This window comes from Macaca fascicularis, chromosome 15 (genome assembly GCF_037993035.2).
Source record: "Macaca fascicularis isolate 582-1 chromosome 15, T2T-MFA8v1.1".
Lineage (NCBI taxonomy): Eukaryota > Metazoa > Chordata > Mammalia > Primates > Cercopithecidae > Macaca > Macaca fascicularis.
In genome coordinates this window covers 64,058,380-64,080,593 of record NC_088389.1, presented here as the reverse complement: position 1 = coordinate 64,080,593, position 22,214 = coordinate 64,058,380, and the positions used below count along the sequence as shown (strand labels likewise).

Genomic DNA, 22,214 nt, shown 5'->3' with positions numbered 1-22,214 from the left:
ATCAATGGGCCTTTAAAAGAGAAAAGAATGTGGTGGGGCACTAATGGACCGAGGTGAGTGGACTTTCCTTACAGAAGGAAGCCTGTGGGCCTATCCATGTATGGCCTAGAAGGCAGTATAGACTCTGATGAATAGGAAAGGAGTAATCTTTATTTTTATCCTGTTATGGCTTTATTGGACCCTTCTGGAAATGTCAGTTTCCTTTAGAGTATTGTCCTGGGTTTGATAAATAATCAGATTTGGGATTGCAGTCATGGTTTTATCATCTAGATCACTGTGATTTCTATTAGGAAAGCAGCCAGTCAGTGCCCCCAGGCCTGTAGCCATTCAGCATCCTGGTTCTGGACTTAACTCCAGGACCTACCCTGGCCCAACTTAAGTTTGGGTCTGAGAAACGGGCCAAAGCTCATTGGGTGAATGCGTGGCCAAGCCTGCACTGCAAAATGGAAAAGGCTCAGCCACCAGGGCCTTTGGAGTTTGAGGACTTATACCAGATCTAGAATAAGCTCATGTGGCTTCTGAGGAAGGAAATCACTCTGTGCTCAGCCAGCTTAGATAGCCTGTTGAAGTGGTCCTTGGTAACAAAGCTGGTCTTGCAGCCTTGGCAGCCCTGACCCTTGATACAGGCTACTTTGGAAAGGGGAAAAGGATGACTGGAACCCCTGGGTAGATTTTGTCCCTTGATTTAAGTAGCTCCAAGGATGTTCCAAACTAAAAAGCCTGGGCCAGCAAATACAGGTAGAAAGGATTCTGGAAGCCAGTCAGTTGGGCTCTGTGAACTGCCTAGTTGTCCCGAGGACCTCTCCCTCTCTTCCATGTCCGTTGGAGTTTAGCTGGCATTTTCTTTGGGTTCCTTATAGGACTGAATCTACTAACCTTTCTGCCCTTTTTTTCTGCTCTTTCTCTCCTTGCAGAAGGAAAGCGAGGAGGCCTTCAGGTTGTGCCTATGACCCTTTGGGTCCTTTTTTGTCTATTTCCCTCCCCTCCTTCCCGAGCACTGTATGTGTGTGTGTATGTGTGTGTGTGTGTGTGTACATGCACATGTGCGTGCATGATCTGTGCCTCTGAGCTTTGGCTCATGCAGTCTATTTTTCTGAAAAGCAGTTTGTGTGCATGCTCCTTGCTTGTGTGTGCTCCTGCAGATATCCCTGGAGCACATTGTGAGAATGTGTGTGTACCAGCATGGATGTGCATTCAATGTAGCATGTGTGTGCTTATACTTATACCCAGTTTGTCTCCCCCAGACACTGATTACCCTCTTTTTCTCCTACTCTGCTCAGTGTGTGTCCATTTTCTACCTGTTGCTGCAAACTCTGGCGTATGCTGTAAAACCTTGGCTGAGCCTAGCACGCATGTGTACTTTGTATTTGAGAGCAGGCTTTGCTGCAGGCATTTCGTGCCTCTTGCCTGAGGCCCTAAGTGTGAAGGTACTTGTGCTCTGAACAGGCTTCCTGACCTCTCTGTTGAGCACAAGCTTCTGTAGACCTGTTGTGTGGTTTCCCCAAACCATATGAATGCATAGTATACTAATGCCCTGTGCTTGCAGGCACTGGCTTTTGAAGACCATGAGGATTTGCTTTGCCTGTGATTTGGGTCATAGTAAACACTGTGAATCCTCCTCAGATGAGTTTCTGCAGATCACTGTATACTCTGAAGCTTGTATTCTGAAGCCATAAGCCTAGGATCCATGCTCACCATGTGTTTCCTTCAGACACAAGTTGTATGTGCTGTGTGTGCAGGCTTTTGCAGACATATTGTTATCCCCTCTGAGCACAGGAAATGTGCATGATCTCAGGCTCTCAAAGACTTTTTGTGACTTTGTTTCCTTAAGCTCGGTGGTTTCTGGCAAATATCTCACTCTAAGTAGGAAATAAGAATCTGCTGAGTGTGGTAGCTATTGCCAGAGGGAAGATAAGTTCTGGTTGGTAAGATCTGGGGATTTAGGGATTGGCTCCCCCACACTCAACCCTTACCCCTTCCATAAGCAACCTTAGAAGACTTGCAGTTTTTCTGTTACTTCCCACCTACTGTTGTTTCTTCTATACTATCCTCATTGTCTTTTGCTTCAGCCACTTCTGGCTGCCTTTTGGACCTGGCCCTCCCATTACCAATATCATCCTACCTATAGAAAGGATAGGAGGCAGATGGGGTGGAATGGGGGCTCTGGGCATTAGGGAGATAGGCTTGGTTAAAACATAGACAACCTAAGAGGAGTCTTAAATCCAAAATTCATGTGAGCCTACTGATGACCCAGGTAATTCTCCCTCACTTTTCCATCACCGTTAGCTCTGTCCTGTCTGTCCCTATTTTCCTTTGTATTGCCTCATTCTATCCATAACTTCTCCCCACTTTAGCTCTCCAAAACATCACTCACTGTTCAAAGCTAAGCACCTTAATTTTGCCTCCCTTCTGGAGCTCATTTGCTCCAGGATAGTTAGGAGGCAGGGAAGTTGTTGGGGGTGGAAGAAAACAAGGAGGGGCAGGAAGCCCCAGACCTGTTAGCCTGAAAAAAACATGTGCTATTGGATCTCTGGAGCACTCTGGCAGCTTTGGAACTCTCTGCATGCCGCTTGAAGGATTTGCTTTTGTTTGTGTTTTCTTTTGGTACAGAAACCTTTAAAAGGTGATTTTTGAACTGTTCCCTTCCTTGAATTATTTGGTGCCTCAAGTTTTGACTTCTCATTCTAGGGCCTATAGAATTAACTAGAATGATAATCCAAGTGTCTACCCTGGGTTCTGTTGTTATATAGAATTTATTAAATGGAGAGAATATACTCAGTGTCAGTGAGTCAGGGGTTCAAGGCACCCAAACTAAATCCAACCACAAAATGAGATAGGAATCCAGAGAGACCAGGTCTGACTCTGGGACATTAAGGGAGTTTAGGAACATAGCTGGAAGAAGACTGGACTGTATATGAAGGTGTTCTTTTGCTTTAGTGAGGGCTGGAAGCCTACATAGGCCCTTCTCCTGTGCTTGGTTTACTACTGTCTATACCAATGGCTCATATAAGAGTCATATGAGTTCTGCCATTCCAGTAGACTTTAGTCCTGGGACCTCAGTGAGCCAAAGCTCCCTTATGTCCTATTCACCAAGGAGACAGGTATACCACTCATTTCGGCAGCCTGCTTGTTGCCCTGGCTGATCAGGACATTGGTTTAGATGTCAGACAGGCTGTCACCACATAGTGAATGTGACTTACACTGCTCTGGGCTTGTATTCTACTGCTCGCTGCTTGGGTTACAGGCAATCTCCCATCTTTCCCAGGATCTAACTTGTTTCTTATCTCTTTTTAAAGATTCCAGATGATGGTGACCCCTCTCTGCCTCAGTGGCTCCCGGAAGGGTAAGTGATTCCCTGCAAGATTTCTGTGGATTGTATTCAGTATCTCTTGACGCTTTTAGCTTTTCCCCTGAGAAGCAGGGGAAACAGCTTCATAAGCTGCATCCTGGGGAAGGAAAAGGTTCCACTATAGGTTGGTTGCTTCTCTGAGGCAGAGGAGAGAACTCTGCTGACGGACTCCTCGGACGCAGAAGAGGGATCTTTGCAGAATGGTTACGCTGGGGCAGGGAAGGGAGCTTTGGGGCCTTCTCATCCTTGCCTCTGTAATTTCTGGTCCATCTTTTCATAGTGGTGATATACCCTTTAGGTAGAGCAGAGAGAAATTAGAAAAATATCTGCATTTGGAAACATGTTATTTCCATTTCTTTTGTTTTTTAATTTTTGTGAGTGCATAGTAGTCTATGTGTGTGTGTCTATTTATGAGTTACATTAGATATTTTGATACAGGCATACAGTGTGTAATACTCACATCAGGGTAAATGGGGTATCCATCACTTCAAGCAGTTATCCTTTCTTTGTGTTACCATCCACTTATACTCTGTTATTTTAAAATGTGCAATAGATTGTTGTTGACTGTAGTCACCCTGCTGTGCTATCAGATACTAGACATTATTCATTCTGTCCATTCCACTGTTGATGGTGTGGCTGATTAAGTTACTCCTTAGGCTTGGTCCTGTTCCAGCTGTTGTGAGTCATCTACTTATTCCATTCCACTGTAGTCAGGACATAAGTAACATCCCTTTCTGAGCTCTGTATGTTCTGTCTGTGCTTCTTGTTTGGGAGTTTCAGACCCATGTGATTGTACCAGAGTCATTTTAAGCTGCTCAATGTGTTATTAAAGAGAGAAGAGAGTTCAAGTACCTTCCCATTCCCCACTCCTTCCCACAAATATCACCAATTACTTATCTGTACCTTTTCCCTTTTTCCTACGAAGGCTTCTAACATCAGAATTTTCAGTAGTTGCTTCCTCTTGTGGCCAGGGAAGAAGAAAGATCAGGTAGATGGTCTACTACATTTTTACATGCTCCTTTCCCTTGCAATTTGTTGTCTTTAAAAAAAAAATTTTTTTTAACTTTTGTTTTAGGATCAGGGGTACATGTGCAGGTTTGTTATATAGTTAAACTTGTGTTACAGGGATTTGTTGCACAGATTATTTCATCACCCAAGTACTATAACAATAGTTATTTTTTCTGCTCCTCTCCCTCTTCCTACCCTTCACCCTCAAGTAGGCCCATGTCTGTTGTCACCCTCTTTGTGTCCATGTGTTCTCATCATTTAGCTCCCACTTACAAGAAAGAGCATGCAGTGTTTGGTTTTCTGTTCCTGCATTAGTTTGCTGAGAATAGTGGCCTCCAACTCCAGCCATGTTCCTGCAAAGGACATGATCTTGTTCTTTTTTATGGCTGCATAGTATTCTGCGGTGTATATGTACTATATTTTCTTTATGCAGTCTGCCATTGATGGGCATTTAGCTTGATTCCATGTCTTTGCTATTGTGAATAATGCTGCAGTGAACATACTTATCCATCTGTCTTTATGGTAGAACACTTTATATTCCTTCCTTCCGGTATATACCCAATAATGGTATTGCTGAGTCGAATGGTGGTTCTGTTTTAGTTTTTTGAGGAATCGCCACACTGCTTTCCACAGTGGTTGAATTAATTTACACTCCTACCAACAGTGCATAAGTGTTCTCTTTTCTCTGCAGTTTTGTCAGCATTTTTTTTTTTAGTTTGTCTTCTTTTAATCAAGAGTGAATCATTGAATGAGCTACTGCCTTCTTTTATTGAAAGATTGTTTATGTTAAAAAAAATTTCTTGATTAAGAGATACATATTGTAGTTTCTAGAATTAGCTACAAAGTTGTGGCACCACTTGCTTCAATGATCTTTAGTTTTTTTTCCTTCTAATAATTGTAAATTACATACATGTCAATGGGACATATCCAGACTATTTTTAAATGTAGCCATGCAGTAGTTTTCTAAATAATTCCCTATTGTCTTTCTTCCTTTTGTTTCACCTTAGTCCTTAGAAGCTGTCCTAAGTATAGAACTTCCCTCGGTCTGGTAATCTCATTAAAAACAAAGCTCTCTGCCTATGTTCAGGGAGTTAGTTTATTAGAAATCAGCATATTGAATGGCCTGTTTCAACTTCTGGACTTGACCCAATTTGTGGTTCCATTCTTTGCCTAGATAGCTACAAGTACCTACTTTTTCTGTTGGAATATTTCTGTCTTTAGACCAGCCGTGGTATACAGCCCAGCTACCCAACTTTCCCAATGTCTTTGCTCTCATTAAAACCGGGTATATGAGTTCTTTTCATTAAGGCCAGAGAGTTTTTTGTTGCTCATCCATCTCATTTTATAGAAGTATCACCAAGGCCTAAAGTGATGAAGGAATTTTGGGAGAAGACATAGTACATTAATAGAAGAACTGGAGTTAAAATCCAGGTTATCTCAGTGTAATTTCTTTTGGGTACATTTTCTGTTTTTATTGCATATTGTTATAAAAGAACAATAAAATTAATCAGTATAGAAAAGGTATAAAAGTTTTAGAAATATCCAGCTGCTGTAGCTGTAATTTTTCCCCAGGCTCTATTGATGTGTCCATAGGGCTAGGCCACACTCACAGAGTCCCTTTGCTGTTTCCATCCTAAATGGTGTTTTTTTTTTTTTTTTTTCCCTTAAGTGGTCTGTTGGAAGTCTCCCATACCACCTCCCCTGCTTCCACTTGATTATGAGGGCTCCTTTCTCCACGGAGAAGGCTTTTCTTCAGGAGGCCTAGATAGACAGAACTGGTGACTCTTTTACTCTTGGTTGGAGATGGTGTCCTTCTATGTGCCGTTATCTAGTAGTCTTACTCACCTAGACTCTTGCCGTAGAGCCACCCTGTGGGTTCTGTTCTAGCACAGGCTTGGCAAGACTTATCTTTGAGGAGCAGTGTCTTTGCCTTGAGTTTGGGGAGAAGCCCTCTTGAGTGCCAATTACTACCTTGCCTTATGGAGCACAAAAGTGCCTTCAGATAAACTGAAATGCCTTCAACTATCACTGTGGGATAAAAGAGGCTCAGTCCTCAGCTGAAACTGTAAGAGACACTGAGGGGTACTGTGAGAACAGATTCTATTGCTCACTCTTCCATGGCTTTATTTCCCTGACTTTCTGTCTTCCCTTCCGGTCTCAAAGGCACATGATAGAGGTCAGTTCATCTTCCTCTGGGGAGAGGGAGAGCAAGGTGAATGGAACACTGAACACCAGTTAACTCAAAGCAAGACTGAAGGTCCTGACATATTTCCTTCTCTCCTCAGGCCAGCCGGAGGGCTCTATGGCATTGACAGCATGCCAGATTTACGCAGAAAGAAGCCACTGCCACTTGTCAGTGATCTGGTGAGTGAAGACTTTTGTGCAGGCATAGGCAGTAGCCTTGGGGTATCCCCCATTGGGCCTTGACAAGCTGTCAGGATTGGAAGTCGTCCATTTAATGACTCAAATTGGTCTGATGATCAATCATTTAAAGCCTTCTGAGACTTAGCAATGGCTTCACAGGGACTGTGTTCTACCTCACTCCCTAGTCGGAGTCCTGAATTTATTAGCTCAAGCTCCTATCTGGAATATTTGTGGCTTGGGCTCTCAAAGTTAGGATTTTGTGTCTTCCTATAGGCATCTAGCTCTTACAGGTATCTCTACAGCCTTCTTTGATGACCTGTAATGGAAACTGCCTCCAGCCCTTGACCTAGATCATTGAGCTTGGTATGGGATGAGCATGACTAGAGCTTGATGCCTTCTTGGAAGTCAAGCAAAAGTTCTCAAGACATAGGCTTTCGAGACTATCTCTGTAACCTAGTGTCAGGCGCTGAGAGGCAATGATAAAAATTTGTGGAATTGAATTGAAACAGGCTTAAGAGTTAAAGCTGATTCCAGGACCTCCTCCCATCCTCCCAGGATGACCAGAAGCCCCATTCTGGGTCATACCTTGTGAGGCACAAACAGCCCAAGGAATTTTCTGTAGCCTTGTGGGTAGTTGGGGGTGAAGTGAGGTCCAGGCTCTCTCAGAGCTCTAAAGCCAGAAATAGGGTGTAAGGGTTCGGTTAAACATGAACCCTTTTCCCTTATTACCATTTTCTGTTTCTGTTTTCTTTTTTGCTCTCTATTCTATCTATTGTTTTTCCTATCCACTCCTCTTCCCTCTTCCCCATTTCCTGCTCCACTAGTTTCTCCCTCCTTAGTTGACTGAAAGTATCATCTGCCATTTTCTCTTCATCATTTTTCTTCCCTTCCGTTATTTCTTACCATTTGTTCATCTTCTCCTTTCTCTCTCTTTCTCTCTTTCTCCTTCCTTCCTTCCTTCCTTCCTTCCTTCCTTCCTTCCTTCCTTCCTTCCTTCCTTCCTTCTTTCTTTCTTTCTTCCTTTCTTTCTTTCTTTCTGTCTTTCTGTCTTTCTGTCTTCCTTTCTTTTCTTTCTTTTCTTTCTTTCTTTCTTTTTCTTTCTTGAGACAGCATCCCACTGTGTTGCCCAGGCTGGCCTCAAACTCCCAGGCTCAAGTGATCCTCCCGCCTCAGCTTCCCAAAGTGCTGGGTTACAGGCATGAGCCACCATGCCCGACTCCTCCTTTCTAATGTACTTCTTCTACCAGCTCTTCACCTAGCTGGTTGAAGATAAATTCTGATGCCGTCTCTTCTTCAATACCATTTTCCTTTCCTTAATGTCTCTCATCTCCTCTTTTTTCTCTTCCTTTTCTTCCTACTTTTTTTCCTCATCCTTTCTCACTCTTTGCCCACAAGCAAGTATCCAGTTTATTTCTTGCTCTCCCTCTCTGTCTTTTGCCCTATCTTTGGCTTTATGGCATAATACTCCTTAGAGTAGGTACTCTAGGCTTTGGGTCCTAGCCAGTAGTCTGGATTGAAGACAGTTTTTAGTGGACAGAAGCAGAGTGGATTGGGAAATGCTTTGCACTATACAGAAGAACCTCTCAGTTGCCTCTGAAAGTTTTCATGCCTTTTCGGGTCTTTAATATCATGTTGTTCCTTTCTCTGCTGTCCTCTACACAGGCTATGGTGAGTGTCTCCAGAGCCCTTTCCCAACCTCTTTAAAAGTCTGCATCCCTGGCTGGGTGCAGTGGTTCACGCCTGTAATCCCAACACTTTGGGAGGCTGAGGTGGATGGATCATGAGGTCAGGAGTTCGAGACCAGCCTGACCAACATAGTGAAACCCTGTCTCTACTAAAAATACAAAAAAATTAGCTGGCAGTGGTGGCGGGTGCCTTTAATCTTAGCTACTCGTGAGGCTGAGGCAGGAGAATCGCTTGAACCTGGGAGGCGGAGGGTGCAATGAGCTGAGATCGCACCACTGTACTCCAGCCTGGGTGACAGTGCAAGACTCCGTCTCAAAACGAACAAAAAAAGTCCGCATCTCAAATCACTTGGGCCTTTCCCAGCTGTTCCTCCTGCTCAGGCTGATATTTTGACTTCTGTCTTCTCAGTGTCCTCTGCCTTTAGGAAACCATGTGCCTCTCCAGGGGCTGCCCCTAAAGCTTGGGCTTGGCAGATACATGGGGCCCCCTATGCAAGAGCGTGGCTAGCAAGGTAACCCAAGCTCTCAGACTTAACTCTCTGTCCTGCTTGATTTGACTGAGGCTTCAATGCCCCTTTCACTTGCCAAGTGCCCTACATGTAGACCTGCTTGCCTCTGCAGCCTCCCAGGGATTATATGGGCTTGGGGAGGTGCCAAGGTATAGAGGTTACCATGGAATCATTTTTCTCCATGATGGCTCTTGAATGTGACTTTGACAGAGTTGTGTGTCTCTGTTATTCTTAATTACCTTTTTTCTGCTATAGTTTTAAGCTTTTCATTTTCCTTTTCCTTCCCATAAACAAGGAGTTTCTGTGGGGTAGGACACTAAGAAGAGTGAGGGAAAAAGAAACTCTTTGGATGATAGATACCCTGAAGAAAGTGCTGTTCTAACATAGTTAGAGAAGCCCCCTGAGGGCCTTGGGTTTTGCATCTTAACCTGGGACACTTGTCACCTGTTAGGGACGTTGCTGTGAGTGACAATAAAAATAGAAAGTACTGTAGTAAGCTATAGTCAAGTGACTTTGGTCACTGAAGCTCCCTTCCCAGGACTTTGCCAGCCCTTGGTGGTGGTCAGGGCTAACAGCAGATCTTCCCTCACAGTCACTGGTCCAGTCTCGGAAGGCAGGAATCACTTCTGCAATGGCTACACGCACTTCTCTTAAGGATGAAGAGCTGGTAAGTAACCCATGTGCTTTCATAAGTCCACTGGCCTCAGGACTGGTGATCATCTCTGTAGTCATACAATTAATAACTGGGAATTCTGGAAATTCAAGAGTGCTGGGCACACATTGCTGATGAAAAAGACAGATAGCATCAGGTGTTAGTTTTCCACACTGGGTAAGGCTCTAAGCGAGTCTAGATCAGAGGGTAAGCCCAAGTCTCATGTTGAAGGGTGTGACCGCTGAACTCAGGGTTTTATGATGGACCAAGTACCTTCTGTTTTCTTAGAAAGTGTAAATGCTGGAACAAGGCTCAGATTCAGCATCAGGTCCAACCTGTGTTGGACAACCAGGAGCACACTATATTGTGGGCCTTATTCTGCTAGGCTGGGCTATGGGCTGGGCCAGGATAGAGCATCTTCTTCATTGCCAGAGGAGACATGAAATCAAGGTCCGATTGTCCCACAGGGTCTCAGTTCTGGTATCTCCCTGCAGAATCCAAAAGTCATGGGGAACAGCCATGGTGGCTTACGCCTGTGATCCCAGCACTTTGGGAGACCGAGGCAGGTGGATCACTTGAGGTCAGGAGTTCGACAAGCCTGACCAACATGGTGAAACCCCATCTCTACTAAAAATACAAAAATTAGCCAGGCGTGGTAGCATGTGCATGTGATCCCAGCTACTCGGGGGCTGCAGCATGAGAATTGCTTGAACCTGGGAGGTGGAGGTTGCAGTGAGCTGAGATCGCAGCACTGCACTCCAGCCTGAGCAACAGAGCAAGACTCTGTCTCAAAGCAAACAAAAAACAAAAATCATGGGATGGGGTATGTATCTTTCAGAAATCCCACGTGTATAAGAAAACCCTGCAGGCCTTAATCTACCCCATTTCGTGCACCACTCCTCACAACTTTGAGGTCTGGACAGCCACTACCCCAACCTACTGCTATGAGTGTGAAGGCCTCCTCTGGGGCATTGCCCGTCAGGGCATGCGCTGCAGTGAATGTGGAGTCAAGTGCCATGAGAAGTGCCAGGACCTGCTCAATGCTGACTGCCTGCAGCGTGAGTGCCCTGTGGAGTGAGGGGCAGGGAGTGGGGCAGTAGGGGCTCTGGAGGGGCTCTCCAAAATAGTCTGTGGCAAAGAGCTGGGATGGCTGAACCAATCATTCCCCCAGTCCATCTGATTCTGAAACCCTATCCATTTCATTCTCCCAGTCCACCTGATTCTGAAACCCTATCCATTTCAGAGAAGGTAGGATTCTGAATCAAGGAGCCTTGCCTTTCCAAATAGCAGGTCTTACACTACCTTCTTAAGCACCTTTAGGAAAAATTCTTTGAGCTTTCTGTGGCCTTCTAATGTAGCTAGAATCTCTTCTAGGATTCAGTTGATCCCAGAGACTGAGCTTTGCAGTGTATACAGCACAGCGCCCTTATAGTCCAAATGACGAAAGCATCAGGATCTGAGACTAATGAGAGGAAAGAAATAGAGTTTTGTGGGGTTCCAGGCCCCACAGAGGAACCTCCCGAAGCCTGGAATCTAGGACTCAGGGAAGGCAGCATTCATTGCTTGTTTTTAGACAATAGTGCCAGAAATAAAAGTGTCAAATGAATCTGACAGACGTCCAAGAGGAGAGTATGCCAGACCCCCACAGCCTTGGCTAAATATATGACTTGTCCTGCCATGATGGAGTGGGGAGAATAGGAGCAGGAAAAGCAACAAGTTCTTGTCAGAGAAAATGGTAGGGGTCAAAGTTCATATCTCCTTGCTACCCTCCTGCTTTGCTTGCACTCACTGTGGCTGGACCCTAGGAAAAGCAGGGGTGAAGGAAGTGGAAACTATTTTCCTGCTCTCCAGACCTCCCAGGTATTACCGACAAGCCAGGCTGTAGCACTGAAAGCTTTAAGGATTGTGCTAGGAGAAGGGAAGGTCACCTCTAGACAGACCCACAAGTACTTCATTATCCCAAGGACAGCTATGACATATAAAAGGGGACCAGGGAGAGGCCTTGAGAAATTATTCATGGAAAATGTCCTTTGAAGAGCCTCAAATTGGTGCCAGTGGCATGGCTAAGTTAGACATGAAGAGACAGGTAGGACAGAGTCAGCAGAAGAGATGGGCTCTGAAAAGACTGCCTGAAGACAAATGCTAGTAATGACTTGGCCAAAACCCATCATGAAGAGGTGGCAAATGCAGGTTCCAGAGGGCCTTTGCCTTAATTGCTAAGAAGTAGCAACCAGGCTGGCTGCATAGTTTCTCCGCTGCTCTGCAGCCTCTCCTGGGCCCCATTCCTCAGCTCAACCCTTGGTCTGGTAGGTGACCTGTTGCTTAATCCTAATTTCTGTTCCTGGCCACGTTCAGGGGCTGCAGAAAAGAGCTGTAAACATGGAGCTGAGGACCGGACCCAGAACATTATCATGGCCATGAAGGACCGCATGAAGATCCGAGAGCGAAATAAGCCAGAGATCTTTGAAGTTATACGGGACGTCTTCACAGTGAGCAAAGCTGCCCATGTGCAGCAGATGAAAACAGTGAAGCAGAGTGTACTGGATGGCACCTCCAAATGGTCGGCCAAGATCACCATTACTGGTGAGCAGGCCACAGTCTGAGGGGACAGGAAGGCCTGGGCTATGGGAAGGAGCCTGGGGAAGAAGCATCCTGAGCATGAGGGAGCAAGGGATTGGGAAGAAAGAAAAAGGAAATCACTGGGAAGGAAAGTCCTCATTATTCATCAGTCCTCCTTACCTAGACCCTGGTGCCGGAGAGGCAAGACTGCTATCTGCAAACAATATGAACCATAATACAAGGATTTGCTAACAACCTAACACTGTAGATTGGCTAACAGTTTGATATTATAAGAGGTGGGGGGAGGGGGAAGGGGAAAGTCAGGGGACCAGGGAGTAGTTAACCAGTGGTTTGCTAACTGGGTGGGGCTGAAGCATGTATATATCAGAGGGTATAAGGACCAGTGTAGAGACAAGTGGTCAGTTAGGGGTTGGGTAGGGAGATGGGATGCTTGGGCTTTAAAGGAAAGGCTCGTGGCCCAGTAAGAAGAATAAATATGGAGGAATGGGATTATGGTATCTGTGCAAGGAGCATAGACTGCTTTAAGATGGAGAGCATATGAGTAGTGCTGTGGAGGGCTTCTGACCGACTCTGAAACCTCCTGTACATGCTTGGGTTGCAGTGGTGTGTGCCCAGGGCCTACAAGCCAAGGACAAAACAGGATCCAGTGACCCTTATGTGACTGTGCAAGTCGGCAAAACCAAGAAGCGTACCAAGACCATTTTTGGAAACTTGAATCCTGTTTGGGAGGAAAAGTTCCATTTGTAAGTCACAGAGAGCTTTGTCTTACCTGGGACTGTGTGTATTGGGGGAGCAGGATCACATCCTGCCATTCTGGGCTTGAACTTGAAGATTGGGCAAAGGCAGGGGAGAAAAATCCATTTCTCACATGCTTTGCTCAGCCATCAGCCATTCTTTCTCCGGTTTTCTTCTCATGACCTGTTGTGTCAGGGTTACTATGCCCATGCCCTGTCTTCACCAGGGCTATTAAAGGGGCCCTAGGGCACCCCATCCTGCTTTTTCTAGCAGTAGAAAGATTTTACTACTTTACTGCTCAGTGACAGAACCAGGGACTGACTGCCTTATTGTACCTCCTACCCTTGCCTAGGAAGGTACAGTAGGGTTAGGCTCTCGTAAGGAAGGCTGTTATACAGAGTGGGGAGGGAGTGTCCTTGTCCTAAAACTGGGTAATTCTGGCTTGAAAGTGGAAATCTGGGTCCTGAAGTTGCTGTTTCCCATAAAGGTAGTGTTTCTTCCTGCCTCAGCTTCTACCCTCACTGATTTTTTTATTATCTCACTTTCTTATAAACTATTTCTTATGACAGTAAAGGATGGTTATTGAAAAATGACAAACTAATATCTGGAGAATCAACATGCTTTGTCACTCCTCAATAAGGCCTAGGGTCCAGATTTTGGATTTGAATCAGCCAAGCAGCCTGGCTATGTAGAGGCCTCCTTCTGTTGGCTCCTCAGAAGATTCATGTAGAGAGGGATTAGGGCCAGCACGGTGGCTCACACTGTAATCCCAGCACTTTGGGAGGCCAAGGCAGGCAGATCACCTGAGGTCAGGAGTTCCAGACCAGACTAGCCAACGTGGCAAAACCCCATATCTACTAAAAATACAAAAATGAACTGGGCATGGTGGCAGGCACCTATAGTCCCAGCTTACTCGGGAGGCTGAGGGAAGAGAATCCCCTGAACCTGGGAGGTGGACGTTGCAGTGCACCAAGATCATGCCACTGCACTCCAGCCTGGCGACAGAGTGAGACTCCATCTCAAAAAAAAAAAAAAAAAAAAAAGGATTAGGATATAGTAACATTAATCTCTAATCCAGAGATAATATTAATAGCTACTAGGAGAAGCACCTGTTTGAGAATCTGAATAGTTCCTGCTTGAATTCTTCTTATGACTAATTTAAAATCAACTAGCTCTTGGTCATTTTTGCCCACTTTTAGTAAACAGTTTTTTAAGCTCATTTTCTGTACAAGACACTATACATAAAATAGTGTATCTAAAAATGAATAGAACAATCCCTGGCTTCAAGAAGCTCATTGTTGATGTGTCTATTATCTTCCCACAGAGTGGTGGTTATACTGTAATATTTTAATGGAATGTGGAAAGATGTCATAAGAACATAGGGAAAGGAACAGCAAATTTTGCCAGTTACAACTTTTGGGTGAAACAACAGAACCCAGAAAGCAACAGTTGGAGAGGACAGCTTGAGAGAAGACCTGGGAAAACTCCTTTCTCCAAAGCAAACCTGATAGAGGAGATGACATTTCAACGGGATATGATAGGATAATATAGAAGCTCACCAAGCACATAGTTAGGCAGATGGGGGAGTTAGATAGAAAGCTAAACAGTTATAACTATATGGGCCTACCATGGACATGTGTAGCATCTTTACTGAGTTCGTGTCTTAGGCTCTGAGGATGGAGCTAGCAGTTGCTTCCTGGAGCTCCGTGGCATATCTAGCTGTTTTCCTCTTGGTGTTGCTGATACAGCTAGCTGTATAGGAAGTCAGAATTGACCTGAATTACTCTTCCCTCCACCCCTTGCCCTTTGTTCTAGGACAATAAGAACTGTACAGTAGTAGATAGAGCCACCCAGGCCGAGGAATGAAGAGTCATTTGCTGGGATAGCCCAACTTTTTTGGAACTTTAGTACTGGTGTCCTCTGACTTCTCCACTTCCAGGCCCTCAAGTGCAGCTGTCAGAGCTTTTGGGAGGGAATAGGAAGTAACAGGATTTGGCGCTACTGGGTCTGCCCCTAACAGAGCCTGCCTAATTCTCTCACAGTGAGTGCCACAACTCCTCTGACCGCATTAAGGTGCGTGTGTGGGATGAGGATGATGACATCAAGTCAAGAGTAAAGCAACGCCTAAAGCGAGAGTCCGATGATTTCCTCGGCCAAACCATCATTGAGGTTCGCACCCTAAGTGGCGAGATGGACGTCTGGTACAACTTGGGTGAGGAAACTGGACCCAAGAAAGTTGCTTGGAAGGGAGAGCATGAAGGGGACCTAGGAATAGTCCTTCTACCAAAACCACCATTTGTCCCCAAAGCATATCTCTATACAGAGCCCGTCTTACCTGCAAAGAACTGACTATGGGGAGGAATGGGGGACAGAGGAGTGGCAGTGGCTGCAACTCACTCTGGCTGAACGTTCTCTGGGTTTCAGAAGGCCCTTTATTCTTCATACTAGTGCCTTTGTCGCCCCTCCACACTCCTGTTCTCCTACCCAGCTAGTTCAAGGGTTATTTGTGGAATATATGGTCACTGGAATGATTCACCCTATCTGGTGAGTCCTTGGGTTGGCCCCTTCTTTTCCTTGGGTTAAGCCAGAATGGAACTATCTATGCTGTCTAGTTGCATTGGTGTCAATCTCCAGTCTTCTTTCCTTCCTAGAGAAGAGGACAGACAAATCAGCCGTCTCAGGGGCTATCCGACTACAAATCAGTGTGGAGATCAAGGGGGAGGAGAAAGTAGCCCCATACCACGTGCAGTATACGTGTCTCCATGAGGTGAGCCAGCCCTTGGTAGGTGGGGGATCAGAAAGCAGTGCTGGGAGAGGCCTTTGGCCATAAGTAGGATTGCTAGGTGGTTGGAGATCCGAGGCCCGTTTTAAATTTTATCCTTGACTCACTCTGCTACCCTGGAGAGCCCAAGTGATTGAACCCAGACTACATTCTCTTCCACTAATGTCAGAACAGCCTACTGGGGCCATAGGAGGAACTGAGCAATGACTGGAAGGACAGAATTTCTGTGGAACCTTCCTTATTCACATTCTCCTGGGCTTTACCACCAAGTTTGTTTTTGTTTTTCATATGTATTTAACCCATTCCCTTTCTCTGCTCTGTCTTCTGCAGAACCTTTTCCATTACCTCACAGACATTCAGGGCAGTGGAGGAGTCCGCATCCCTGAAGCTCGAGGAGACGATGCCTGGAAGGTGTACTTTGATGAGACAGCCCAAGAAATTGTGGATGAATTTGCCATGCGTTATGGCATTGAGTCCATATATCAGGCCATGACGTGAGTCTCTGCTGGGGCGCTGGGAAGTGGCTACTAATCACTGGGGTGTCTAACTAAGGCACACTGACATGGTGGGCAGGTCCTTAGTGGGTTAGCATGCAGTGATTCCTTTCCTTTCCTCTCTGAGCTGGGTGGGATAGTTCTGTACCCCAAGGCAAGAAGGGTATACGTAGAAAGGGAATGTTTTGTCAGTAACTCACAGAAAAGGGAATGTTTTGTCAGTAACTGCCTCAGAGTTGAGGGAACTCTGCAGGGAAAAAGGCATGTGAGAGTATGCAAGGACAAATCTGCCTAGACATCACAGGCCTGAGCAGACAGGATATGTGTGCTCATGTACATGTGTTTGTGATAGCCGGTCTGGCCTAGACTGGCCTGGGGGTCAAAGAGGACACTAAACTGCAGGGAAAGCAGCTGTGTGTGGAGTCGATCAGGACTCTAAATGGGAATTCCAAATTGCTATGAGAAGCAGAGTAGCCTTTCTGTTAGTGATGCTGCCCCTAGAGCTGTGCACAGAAAGCAGCCCTAGGCAAGCAGAGGGCAGCAATTGCCCTGACTGTGCTTCACTTAGCCCATAAACTTTTAATGAGTTCCTGCTTGGCTTTTGCTGCAAGCCCTGAAGAGTCTTTGAGGCTGAGGGTGCTGTGTTTTTCAGGCACTTTGCATGTTTATCATCCAAGTACATGTGTCCTGGTGTGCCAGCAGTGATGAGCACCTTACTGGCCAACATCAATGCCTACTATGCCCACACAACTGCCTCTACCAATGTCTCTGCCTCTGATCGCTTCGCAGCCTCCAACTTTGGGGTAAGTATCATGTAAACACATATGTCTGCATTGGTTACCAATTAATAAAGTTTGATTTTCTTTTTCTTTTTTTTCGAGACAGAGTCTCGCTCTGTTGCCCAGGCTGGAGTGCAGTGGCGCGATCTTGGCTCACTGCAACCTCCACCTCCTGGGTTCAAGCAATTCTCCTGCCTCAGCCTCCTGAGTAGCTGGAATTACAGGCACATGCCACCACACCTGGCTAATTTTTTTTTTTTTTTTTTTTTAAAGCAGAGACGGTGTTTCACCATGTTTGGTCAGACTGATCTCGAACTTCTGACCTTGTGATGCACCCACCCTGGCCTCCCACAAGTGCTGGGATTACAGGCTTGAGCCACTGCACTCGGCCAAGTTTGATTTTTCTTGGCTGGTCCTGTAGAGTTGCTTGATGTGCTTAAAATTCAGGTAGCTACCATTTTGATAGACGAATCTTGTTTCCTTATGGGTATGCAGACTATACTAATAGCCTCTCCACAGACACAAAGAAGAGAAGGTGGTTGGGGGTGGTACCACCTGGGCTTGGCCAGAATCTCTCTGGGCCAACAACTTGGTTGAGTTACCATAGTCCATATTCTTCAGTCTTGCAGGTCCACAAATGGACTTTTAAAAATCTTGTTCAATCTGTCTGTGACGGATTCATATTACTTGAGTTTATATGAGACTGATGTCTAAGCAACGATGCCAGTGTGCACTTGAACCTGTCCCTTTTCTAGTGTCTGGACTGTTTTCCCTATCCAGGGTGTGCCCTTCCTGGGTTAAGGTACCTGAGAAGTTGAGTCATTACTCAAAATATCACCTGACATTAATTCAGTATAAACTAGATAAAATCATTCTGACCCAACGCAAAAATGACCATTTTGGGATAAAGTTACTGGTATCACCCCAATTCACTGAGTCTGTGAGCCCTGATTTTTTGGTACTAATGAATTTTTTGTTGTTGATAAGAGTCTTTCTGTAGATGTGTAATGTATTAAGCCAGTCAAATATTTGTTCCATTTTGCCTCATCTCATTATGTATTGACTTAATCAATATCTACTCATATAATCAATATATGAGTTCTAGGAGTGGGATGCCAACATCCTGCAGGCATATGATTCCATATTTAATTATATTTTTTCTATGAAAATCAGCTATTAAAATAGTATATGTTAGATATTTTAACATTTAAAAAGTATACACTATGGGAAGTGTGTGTGGAATGTGGTTTAAAGAGAGACCCCTTCAGCCCTGCCCTGTTATCTTTCAAATGCATCAGTTTCTCTCTCCCATCATCACTGCTAGGCTGTGGCTGTATAACTGTTATGTACTACCCCGAGATAAGTCAGGAGACCTCAGACTCAAGAGAGAATGTGTTTGGAGTTTCTTCTTATCTAACTGAGATAAGTTACAGTCCCAAAGGGATAGAGATGCACTGGTCGTGCCCTATTGACTCTTGGATAATCCAAGGAGCCTTTTCTCCTCCCAGGGACTTGGCTTTTTCCTTGCCAGTGTGAGATTTCCCAGATTGGGACAGAGCTGCAAAGAGATAGAACAGGGACTATCTATCTCATTACACTGTTTGTTGTTCTTCCCATGGGCAGGGATGTGTCTCCAGCCCAATGCCTCCCAACTCTTTCTACTCATCCAGAGGTGGTTCTGTTTCTGTTGTAGTTTAGGGGACTCAGACACAGGTTCTCTTTTTCTTCCCCATTATTTGTTTCTCACCCTCAGAAAGAGAGATTTGTAAAACTGCTGGACCAGCTACACAACTCACTGAGGATCGACCTCTCTACATACAGGGTGAGTGAAGACATGGCTGTGGGCAGGATAATAGATATCAAGCACAGTCCCAGAAAGACTGTAGGCCAATCTTGGCTGTAAAGATTGAGGCCAGGGAAAACTGGTCTGTGTCATCACATCGACGCAAATGGCCAATGCTACTGACACCTGTGGTTCTTTTAACTCCAGGGACCATGTGGTGTATAAATAGCAGCAGGTATGGTTACTTTTTATGGACAGTTGGCTTTCCAACCTCACTGTTAACACTCTACTAAACTCTCTGGTGACATTCTCATTAGGGAGTTTCCTGAGAATAATCTCTTCCAGGAGTACCCTTTTAAAAAATTAGATACCTAATTACATTTCTCTTTTGCATTTTTCCATACTCTCCTCGTTTTCCAGGGGAGGTGTGAGAATCTGGCTAGGAGGAGAGAGAGTAGCTTGGCTTTTGCAAGTAATTTGTATCAGAGAGCATGTCCATTTGTAGTATAAAGGGAGGAAATAGGTGTAGTAGGAGGATGGGTACCTGGGACAGGACAGGATAAGGAAATGGGCAGTTTCTCATTTCCTCCTATGTTAGATCTTAGAATGGCTTCATTACTTGCTTTAAAGTGCTGTGAATTTTCAGAACAGGCAATATACGCACATTAAAAAGTAAGTATAAAAACAACCTTAAAGTTAAAAAGAAGTGAGGTTTTAATTGTCTGCTCGAGTGCCCTCCATTTGCACAAATAATGGACAACTGACTGTATGTCTTATATTTGGCATATAAGTAGCCATTTGAAGGTTTAAAAACTGACCATTAATGTGAAGACAGGCTCAGCATCTCCCTTCAGCTCTTCATAGCAGCTCCCTCCTAAGACTCATGTCAAAGTGAATGAAGTAAGGATGGCTGGAAATTCCTAAGGAACTCACTCCAAAAGCAGTTCTGCTCAGAGATCTGCCATCTGCTGGCTGCAGAACAGTAGAAGACCTGGGGTCTACTGTACAAAAAGTACAGGTCCTGGACCTCAGTTTGGCCTGTAGTGTGGCTCCACTTATATTCCAGGATATACAGTTAGATTGTAACTTTTGAAGAAGTCACTGTTGGTGTGTAAGAATCTTCATCCAAGAAAAGCATGTGTGTAAGTGTGTGTGCGCCTGTGTGTTCCTTTGTACAAGTTCTTAAACATTGCATGGGAAGGAGGACTGGAGGGAGGGTGTGTTGCTTTCTAGGGTGGAGAGTATTAACCCCTGCTTTTGGCAAGAGCCTGTTTGCATCAATAGAAAAAAGAGAAGGAGACCTGTAACATTGCAGTGTTTTTGGCCAGCTCGACTAGAGAAAAACCCAGTAGGTAGCAATTAGGGAAGCTTTTGATATCATCACTTTTGGCAGGGAAGGTTTTCATAGTCCTCTGTTCCTTTCTTACATTTGCTTGATTTGCAACAGAATAATTTCCCTGCTGGGAGTCCTGAACGGCTTCAGGACTTAAAATCCACAGTGGATTTGCTGACCAGCATTACTTTCTTCAGAATGAAGGTAAGAAATGGACTGGGTTTGGGTGGTTCTGGGCTGGAGACCTGGCTACAGGAACATGAAAAATAAGAATCACTGGGCAGAGTCTGAAGCCACAGGATTCATCACCTCTAAGCTTACATTTCTGTGTACCTGTTCCCTGGGTTACTTCTGAGAGAGCACAAGGACTATAAATCCATGAGGATGGGCTGGAAGTTTTCCCTGTCAGCTATCCTGGCAATTTCATCACAGGGAAAGGTCTAGGGACCCAGAGAGGGATGAAAGAATCTAGAGTAGGTTTGGGGTAGTGCTAGGAGAATATCCCACCCAGGTGAGCAGGACCTTGGGCCCATATTTCTTCTTTTAATTGGCAGGTACAAGAACTGCAAAGCCCTCCAAGAGCCAGCCAGGTGGTAAAGGATTGTGTGAAGGCCTGTTTGAACTCCACATATGAATATATCTTCAACAACTGCCACGACTTATACAGCCACCAGTACCAGCTGGTAAGAGGTTCGGGATCAGGTGGGGCCAGCTATCAGTGGCTCTCTAGAGCCTCAGCTTTCCTTCACAATGGTGGTGGAAAGGCGCTCAGGACAAAGTACTTGATGTTCTTAACGGTAAGTGAATTGTGGAGTATGAACCATGTGGACCATGAGATATGTGGATGGAAAGAGACCCCTGGGCAATGGCAACAATAATGATGTTGAAGAAAGTAAACCTAAATTCATGGGGTTCAGGGGTTGAGTAGGTGAATTCTCAGTCCATCCCAGAGTCTTTTTTCTCCCTCAAGTTTAACTTTATTCTGACTCTTGCAGACTCTTGTAAGTTCTGGGCTTCCTTCCTCTGGAATCTGAAGTGGTGTCTGAGCTGCTGACTCCTGGAAGGTTTACTTTTCCCTCTGATTACTTCTCTCTGAAATGTGTGGTTCTTCTGGGCCGTATTCATCCACTGGCTATCAAGGCTGACCCTATCCTTCTGTGAGGCTGAACTACTTCACTTGTTTTAGCCTGGCACCCTAAGTCAGTACCTGGTGACTTAGTGCGTTTTCTCAGATCCTTCTAATAGTATCCCCGATCCATGCTCCCAACTTATTTCAAAGCCAGAACTTCTAGCTCCAATTACTCATTACAGTTCCAGTTTTAGGAGTTTCTTGCTGACCATACATTTGCAGAGTGGATTCCCTTAGGTACAACAAATATATATTGAATGTTTGTTCTAGGCCACGTCTGAGGAGAGCACAGTGCTCCTTCCGTAAGTTTGCAGTCTCATAAACATATATATAACTCTAATCAAAGGAGTCTGGTTGAAGGGCCTTGAAAAAGGGATAAAATTAAAGGAATCCCAAGGAGAAAGAGTCTTTTCCCATTCTTGATCAGATACCGGAAAAAGCTACATAAAATAAGGAACATTTGAGATAGACCTTAAAAGGCAGTGGGATTTGGACAACCAATGATGGCAGGACAACCTAAATGTCTTGGACACTTATCTTTAGGTAAATCCAATTTGTAAAGCTTCCTAGGAGCACCCTCATAAAGACTAAGATCTTGTTCCTACTGCCTCTTCTCATTCCCAAGTGTACTTTCTGTGCCAGCCATGTATTTAAGCCTTCTTCCTTTTAAGGTTTATAAAGCCTTCTATTGGTTCTGAAGTCCATGGGAGGTTTTCCTGAGGACTTTGTTTTACTTGACACATTCTGTCATCCGTGTATGAAGTCTCTCTGGTCAAGGCAAGACACTGTTCTCAGGTTTGGTCTTTCAACTATGCAGAGGTCTGGTTGAATATTTGGTCTCTATTCCCCAGCATGAGAATGAACTAGACTTTGAAAGAGAGTTCATAAACTATTCAGGGATACTCTTTAGCCTTTGTGTTTTGGTATCTGCTTTTTACTTTCTTTCAATTTCATTTTTTCCTTATTCCATATTTACACTGGCATAAACTCTTCATGTCTTTTAAAATTTCTGTTGACCTTCAGTCATTGGTT

At 44.8% G+C, this 22,214-nt stretch overlaps 1 protein-coding gene across 19 annotated transcripts in view; it reads left to right on the top strand.

Moving 5' to 3' along the window:
* Window positions 1-22,214, top strand: part of UNC13B (unc-13 homolog B) — a 235,883-nt gene that overhangs the window by 196,057 nt on the left and 17,612 nt on the right. For 14 of the 19 annotated variants that reach the window (XM_074017186.1, XM_074017187.1, XM_005581386.5 and 11 more), the window contains 13 exons: window positions 3,297-3,343; window positions 6,643-6,721; window positions 9,508-9,582; window positions 10,406-10,625; window positions 11,923-12,150; window positions 12,749-12,890; window positions 14,925-15,094; window positions 15,534-15,649; window positions 15,995-16,158; window positions 16,811-16,961; window positions 18,691-18,759; window positions 20,168-20,257; window positions 20,608-20,736. In XM_074017186.1, the coding sequence (XP_073873287.1) occupies window positions 3,297-3,343; window positions 6,643-6,721; window positions 9,508-9,582; window positions 10,406-10,625; window positions 11,923-12,150; window positions 12,749-12,890; window positions 14,925-15,094; window positions 15,534-15,649; window positions 15,995-16,158; window positions 16,811-16,961; window positions 18,691-18,759; window positions 20,168-20,257; window positions 20,608-20,736 (1,680 nt within the window). Of the gene's footprint in view, window positions 1-914; window positions 938-3,296; window positions 3,344-6,642; window positions 6,722-9,507; window positions 9,583-10,405; window positions 10,626-11,922; window positions 12,151-12,748; window positions 12,891-14,924; window positions 15,095-15,533; window positions 15,650-15,994; window positions 16,159-16,810; window positions 16,962-18,690; window positions 18,760-20,167; window positions 20,258-20,607; window positions 20,737-22,214 lie in introns of all 19 variants that reach the window. The other 5 variants (XM_074017190.1, XM_074017184.1, XM_045374410.3 and 2 more) reach the window with 1 other exon arrangement.